Source organism: Melozone crissalis, unplaced genomic scaffold (genome assembly GCF_028551555.1).
Source record: "Melozone crissalis strain CALT ecotype California unplaced genomic scaffold, PUWL_Pcris_2 ptg000579l_1, whole genome shotgun sequence".
NCBI lineage: Eukaryota > Metazoa > Chordata > Aves > Passeriformes > Passerellidae > Melozone > Melozone crissalis.
In genome coordinates, this window is record NW_026536266.1 from 17,633 (window position 1) to 24,983 (window position 7,351).

The 7,351-nt window shown below is 56.7% G+C and overlaps 1 protein-coding gene across 2 annotated transcripts; it reads left to right on the forward strand.

Moving 5' to 3' along the window:
- The first annotated feature begins 780 nt into the window (after nt 1-780).
- Nucleotides 781-6,988, forward strand: ATP5MC1 (ATP synthase membrane subunit c locus 1). 2 transcript variants are annotated; one of them, XM_054295279.1, is made up of 6 exons: nt 781-862; nt 2,182-2,230; nt 4,159-4,233; nt 4,909-4,924; nt 5,273-5,426; nt 6,805-6,988. In XM_054295279.1, exons 2-6 carry the CDS (start codon nt 2,192-2,194, stop codon nt 6,917-6,919), a joined length of 399 nt encoding a protein of 132 aa, XP_054151254.1. In that variant the 5' UTR covers nt 781-862; nt 2,182-2,191; the 3' UTR covers nt 6,920-6,988. The 2 variants fall into 2 exon arrangements, with proteins under 2 accessions (XP_054151254.1, XP_054151255.1); XM_054295280.1 differs by lacking the exon at nt 4,909-4,924 and adding an exon at nt 5,158-5,173.
- Nucleotides 6,989-7,351: the final 363 nt, after the last annotated feature.

A 7,351-nucleotide genomic window follows, 5' to 3' on the forward strand; every position in this document is an offset into this window, starting at 1 on the left:
CGGGCGAGCTCTGCAGGGCCACGTGAGTCCCTGAAATCCCAAAAATCCCCCAAAATTTAAGGGGTTTTTTTTGGGATCACATTCCCAGAGAAGCCTTGAGGGGAATTTTTAGGAATTTTGGGGTTTTTTTCCCTGCCAGGGCTGCATAACTCCAGGATTTCCATGGAATTCCCACGGGCACGGCGGGAGCAGCAGGTGGTGAAATAAAGGAGGAATCATAACAAAAATGACAAATAATAATAATAATACAGGAGTTATTATATAATAATAAAGGAGTTTAATCCCGAGCTGAAATGCGACGTTTCTGACCCCACAGAAACCTTCCTGGTCCTACAGAACCTTCTCTGATCCCAAAAACCTTCCCAGATCCCACAGGACCCTCCCTGGTCCCACAAACCCTCTTTTTAACCCCACAAACCCTCTTTTTAACCCCAAAACCCCTCTTTTTAATCCCACAAACACTCTCTGACCCCACAAACCCTTTTTAACACAAAAAAAACTCTTTAACCCCACAAACTGTCTCCTCATCCCAAACCCTCCCTCACCCCAAACCCTCCCTCACGGCCACAGCCCCGCCCCTTCCCGCCCACCGCCAGATTGACAGCTGCCTCACCCAATCACCGAGCGCCACCGCCCTCAACCCACCAATCACCACCCTCATCCCCGCCCCTCCCCACCCTCCTCTTTCCCGCCATGCCCGGATGCGGGGAGGCGGGGTTTCCTCGGCCCTCGGCCAATGGGGAGGGCGGGCGCGGGCGCGCGCGCGCGGCGGCGGCCAATGGGCGCGGAGGACGCCGGGGGGGACACGGCCAAGGTGACGCTGCCCACAGAGCCGCCGCCGGCCCGAGCGGACCCCGCGCAGGTGGGACCCGGCCCGGCCCTGCCCGCCCATCCCGGGGCTGCCGCGGCTCCCGGGGCTCCCGGGCAGGGCTGCGGGCCCGGCCGGTGCTCGCTGGGGCCGTGCCCTTCGCTGCCCGGCGGGCGGTGGGGCCTGCGCTGCCCTCGAGGGTTGTGAGGGCGCCGGTGTGGGAGGGAGGGCGGGAGGAGCCGACCGGGACAGGCACCGAGCGGGGATTAACGGGGAGGACACGGGGCCGGGTGAGGGCGGAGGGGACAGCCGGGGACACGGAGGGGACGGGGAGGTTAAAACCATGGGGACACGGGGGTTAAAGCCTCGGGGACGCGGTGCGGACAGGGTGGGGTTAGAACCTTGGGGACAGGGTGGGGACACGGAGGGGTTAAAACCTTGGGGACACGGTGAGGACAAAACCTTGGGGACACGGTGGGGACAAAGTCTTGGGGACACAGAACAGAACCTTGGGGACGTGGTGTGGGCAGGGTGGGGTTAAATCCTTGGGGACAGGGTGGGGTTAAAACCTTGGGGACACAATGGGAGAGGTTAAAACCTTGGGGACATTGGGGACACAATGGGGGGGGTTAAAACCTTGGGGACAGCTGGGGACAGGGTGGGGACAAAGTCTTGGGGGCACGTTGAGTCAAAACCTTGGGGACAGGGTGGGGTTAAAGCCTTGGGAACATTGGGGACACAATGGGGTAAAACCTTGGGGACACAGTGGGGTTAAAGCCTTGGGGACATTGGGGACACAATGGGGTAAAACCTTGGGGACACAGTGGGGTTAAAGCCTTGGGAACATTGGGGACACAATGGGGTAAAACCTTGGGGCCAGGGTGGGGTTAAAGCCTTGGGGACATTGGGGACACAATGGGGTTAAAGCCTTGGGGACACAGTGGGGTTAAAGCCTTGGGGACATTGGGGACACAATGGGGTTAAAGCCTTGGGGACATTGGGGACACAATGGGGTAAAACCTTGGGGACACAGTGGGGTTAAAGCCTTGGGGACATTGGGGACACAATGGGGTAAAACCTTGGGGACACAGTGCGGTTAAAGCCTTGGGGACATTGGGGACACAATGGGGTAAAACCTTGGGGACACAGTGGGGTAAAACCTTGGGGACACAATGGGGTTAAAGCCCCGGGGACACAGCGGGGTCAGTGGGACAAAGCCCTGGGGACACAACCTTGGGGACAGTGCCCCCGTGCTGGGGACAGCTCGGAGCCGTGTGTGACCCCGCCGGGCTGGCCCGGTCACGGCAGCATTGGCAATCTCATTGGTTTTTATATTTATTTTTATTTATAATTTCTGTGTTTTTCCGTGGCAGATCCAGCACCATGCAGGCTCCCGTGGCTCTCCTCAGCTCCCCGGCGCTGGTAGGTGCTGCCCTGGCAGGGGATTCCTGGTGGGAATTTGGAATTTGGGGATTTGGGGGATTTGGGGATTTGGGAATTGGGAATTTGGGATTTGGGAAATTTGGGGATTTGGGAATTGGGGATTTGGGGAATTTGGGAATTGGGGATTTGAGAATTTGGGGATTTGAGAATTTGGGGAATTTGGGGATTTGAGAATTTGGGAATTGGGGAATTGGGAATTGGGGAATTGGGGATTGGGGATTTGGGGACTGGGGATTTGGGGATTTGGGAATTTGGGATTTGAGAATTTGGGGAATTTGGGAATTGGGGATTTGGGGATTTGAGAATTTGGGGAATTTGGGAATTGGGGATTTGGGGATTTGGGATTTGAGAATTTGGGGGATTTGGGAATTGGGGATTTGGGAATTGGGGAATTGGGGAATTTGGGAATTGGGAATTTGGGGATCTGGGGATTTGGGAATTTGGGGACTGGGGATTTGGGGATTTGGGAATTGGGGATTTGAGAATTTGGGGAATTTGGGAATTGGGGATTTGGGGATTTGGGAATTTGGGATTTGAGAATTTGGGGAATTTGGGAATTGGGGATTTGGGGATTTGGGAATTTGGGATTTGAGAATTTGGGGGATTTGGGAATTGGGGATTTGGGAATTGGGGAATTGGGGAATTTGGGAATTGGGAATTTGGGGATCTGGGGATCTGGGGATTTGGGAATTTGGGGACTGGGGATTTGGGGATTTGGGAATTGGGGATTTGAGAATTTGGGGAATTTGGGAATTGGGGATTTGGGGATTTGGGAATTTGGGATTTGAGAATTTGGGGAATTTGGGAATTGGGGATTTGGGAATTTGGGATTTGAGAATTTGGGGGATTTGGGAATTGGGGATTTGGGAATTGGGGAATTGGGGAATTTGGGAATTGGGAATTTGGGGATCTGGGGATTTGGGAATTGGGAATTTGGGGAATTGGGGATTTGGGGATTTGGGATTTGAGAATTTGGGGATTTGGGAATTGGGAATTTGGGGGATTTGGGAATTTGGGGATTTGGGAATTGGGGGATTTGGGAATTGGGATTTGGGGGTTCCTGCCCTGTCTGAGCTGGATCCGGGCGGTTCCAGCCGGGCTCTGAGCAGGGAGGGAGGGGACAAGGTGACCTCTGGTGACACGTGTGAGCGGCTGGCGCCGAGCTCAGCCCCGGGGCTGGGAGCAGCAGCAGCAGCTCCAGGGTTCCCTTGGGTGGCTCCGGAACCCCTTTTATTCCCTGGGAGAAAACGGGGGGAAAAATGGGAATATTGGGATTTCTGGGGCCGGCACCTGGCTGTGCTCAGCCTGGGGGGCTGGGACGGAAACACCTGCATTGATAAACCCTCGTTGGCCAATTTTGGGGTGTTTTAGGGGGGTTTCAGAGCTCCATAAAACACCTGCATTGATAAACCCTCGTTGGCCAATTTTGGGGTGTTTTAGGGTGGTTTCAGAGCTCCATAAAACACCTCCATTGATAACCCCATATTGTCCAATTTTGGGTCATATTTAGGATGTTTTAGGGGGGATTTCAGTGCTGGAACAAAAACACTGATTGATAACTCCTTATTGTCCAATTTTGGGGTGTTTTAGGGGGGTTTCAGTGCTACATAAAACTCCTCCATTGATAACCTCTCATTGGCCAATTTTGGGGTGTTTTAGGGGGGTTTCAGTGCTCAATGAAACACCTCCATTGATAACCCCTTATTGTCCAATTTTGGGTACATTTGGGGTGTTTTAGGGGGGTTTCAGTGCTCCATAAAACGCCTGAGGGTCTCCTGAGGGTTGGGAATGCTGAGCTGTGCTCGCAGGGAGCGGCTGCAGGGTTTGGGATGGCGTTTAGGGGAGGCCGGGCTGGGCTGTCCTGGTGTCCCCAGGTGTCCCCAGCTGTCCCTGTGCTGTCCCTGCAGTTCCGCTGCTGCTCCAGGGCTCTGGCCAGGCCCGCGTCCATGGCTGTGTTCAGCCGGCCTGAGGAGAGCGCGCAGGTGAGGCAGCCGGGCCTTGGGCCTCATCCTCATCCTCACCCTGACCCTTCATCCCCACCCTGATCCTTCATCCCCATCCTGATCCTTCATCCTCATCCTCACCCTGACCCTTCATCCCCACCCTGATCCTTCATCCCCACCCTGATCCTTCATCCCCATCCTGTTCCTTCATCTTTATCCTGATCCTTCATCCCTCATCTTCCATCCCCATCCTCATCCTCCATCCTCATGCTGTTGGTCAGGACTAGCGCCCCCCTTCCCATGCTAAGTGCCAGCCCTGAGCTGTCCCCTGTCCTGTCCCCGTGTCCCTGAGCTGTCCCTGTCCTGTACCTGCCCTGTCCCCATGTCCCCAAGCTGTCCCCATGTCCCTGCCTGTCCCCTGCCCTGTCCCCGTGTCCCTGGTGTCACTGGCCATGCCCTGCCCCGTGCAGCCCTGGCAGCAGTTCCGCGGCTCGCCGCTGTCCCTGAGCTGTCCCCTGAGCTGTCCCCGTGTCCCTGGTGTGTCCCTGATGTGTCCCCCTGGCTGTCCCCTGAGCTGTCCCCGCTGTGTCCCGCAGGTGTCGCTGGCCGTGCGGCAGTTCCGCAGCTCAGCGCTGTCCCTGTGTCCCTGGCTGTCCCCATGGCTGTCCCTGCCCTGTCCCCATGTCCCTGATGTGTCCCCGCTGTGTCCCGCAGGTGTCGCTGGCCGCGCAGCCCCGGCGGCAGTTCCGCAGCTCGCCGCTGTCCCTGTCCCCGTGTCCCTGGCTGTCCCCGTGTCCCTGCCCTGTCCCCGTGTCCCTGGTGTGTCCCTGATGTGTCCCCGCTGTGTCCCGCAGGTGTCGCTGGCCGTGCGGCAGTTCCGCAGCTCAGCGCTGTCCCTGTCCCCAGGTCCCTGGCTGTCCCCGTGTCCCTGGTGTGTCCCTGATGTGTCCCCGTGTCCCGCAGGTGTCGCTGGCCGCGCAGCCCCGGCGGCAGTTCCGCAGCTCAGCGCTGTCCCTGTGTCCCTGCCCTGTCCCCGTGTCCCTGATGTGTCCCCATGTCCCACAGGTGTCGCTGGCCACGCAGCCCCGGCGGCAGTTCCGCAGCTCGCCGCTGTCCCGGGACATCGACACGGCCGCCAAGTTCATCGGGGCCGGCGCCGCCACCGTGGGCGTGGCGGGCTCGGGGGCGGGGATCGGCACCGTGTTCGGGAGCCTCATCATCGGATACGCCAGGTGAGACACGGACAGACAGGGGGACAGGGACAGACAGGGGGACAGGGGGACAGGGACAGACAGGGGGACAGGGACAGGGACAGGCAGGGGGACAGGGACAGGGACAGACAGGGGGACAGGGAGAGACAGGGACAGACAGGGGGACAGGGACAGGGACAGGCAGGGGGACAGGGGATGGGCACCGTGTTCGGGAGCCTCATCATCGGATACGCCAGGTGAGACACGGACAGACAGGGGGACAGGGACAGACAGGGGGACAGGGGGACAGACAGGGGGACGGGGACAGGGGATGGGCACCGTGTTCGGGAGCCTCATCATCGGATACGCCAGGTAGGACTGCCCCCCAAACCAGAATTTGGGGCCATTCCCATTTTCCCATTTTCCTCGCTCTGTTCCCATTTTCAGGAACCCGTCCCTGAAGCAGCAGCTCTTCTCCCCCATCCCCATTCCCATTCCCATTTTCCCATTCCCATTTCCCCATTTTCCCATTTTTCTCACTCTATTCCCATTCCAGGACCCCCTCTCTGAAGCAGCAGCTCTTCTCCCCATTCCCCATTCCCATTTCCCCATTTCCATTCCCATTTTTCCTCACTCTATTCCCATTCCCATTCCAGGAACCCGTCCCTGAAGCAGCAGCACTTCTCCCCCATTCCCATCCCCATTCCCCATTCCCATTTTCCCATTCCCATTCCCATTCCCATTTCCCCATTCCCATTCCCATTTTTTCTCTGTTCCCATTGCAGGAACCCCTCTCTGAAGCAGCAGCTCTTCTCCCCATTCCCATTCCCATTTCCCCATTTTCCCATTCCCATTTTTCTCACTCTGTTCCCATTGCAGGAACCCCTTTTCTCCTTTTTTTTTTTCTCCCATTTCTCCCATTTCCCATTCCCATTTTCCCATTCCTGTTTTCTGTTCCCATTGCAGGAACCCCTCTCTGAAGCAGCAGCTCTTCTCTCCCATTTTCCATTCCCATTCCCATTTTCCCATTCCCATTCCCATTTCCCCATTCCCATTCCCATTTTTTCTCTGTTCCCATTGCAGGAACCCCTCTCTGAAGCAGCAGCTCTTCTCTCCCATTCCCATTTTCCCATTCCCATTTCCCATTTCCATTTTCCCATTCCTGTTTTCTGTTCCCATTGCAGGAACCCCTCTCTGAAGCAGCAGCTCTTCTCTCCCATTTTCCATTCCCATCCCCATTCCCCATTCCCATTCCCATTTCCCCATTTCCATTCCCATTTTTCCTCACTCTATTCCCATTCCCATTCCAGGAACCCGTCCCTGAAGCAGCAGCACTTCTCCCCCATTCCCATCCCCATTCCCCATTCCCATTCCCATTTTCCCATTCCCATTCCCATTTTTTCCTCTGTTCCCATTGCAGGAACCCCTCTCTGAAGCAGCAGCTCTTCTCGTACGCCATCCTGGGCTTCGCGCTGTCCGAGGCCATGGGGCTCTTCTGTCTGATGGTGGCATTCCTCATCCTCTTCGCCATGTGACGTCCCCGGGGACGGCCCCTGCTGCTGCTCCTGCTCTCCTGCCAGTAAACCACGGATTTCTCTATGGAATTCCCTGTTTTGGGCCTTTTTTATCTTCATTTTTCACTTTCCGGGGACATTCAGGGTGGAAAATCCCGGCTGTGGGGTGGGAGTGGGAAGGTGGAGTCAAATCTGTAAAAAATCCCCCCAAATCCGGGCCTTGGGAAAGCAGAGGTTGGGGTTTGGGTGTTGGGATGGAATTCCCAGAGGAACCCACGGATTTCTCTACGGAATTCCCCGTTTTGGGGCTCTTTTACCTTTGCTTTCCACCTTTTGGGGGAGATTCGGGGCGGGAAATCCCAGCTCTGGGATGGGAATGGGAAGAGAGGAAAACAAAAGTGGAGACAACTCAAATCTGCAGAAATCCCCCCAAATCTGGGCCCTGAGAAAGCA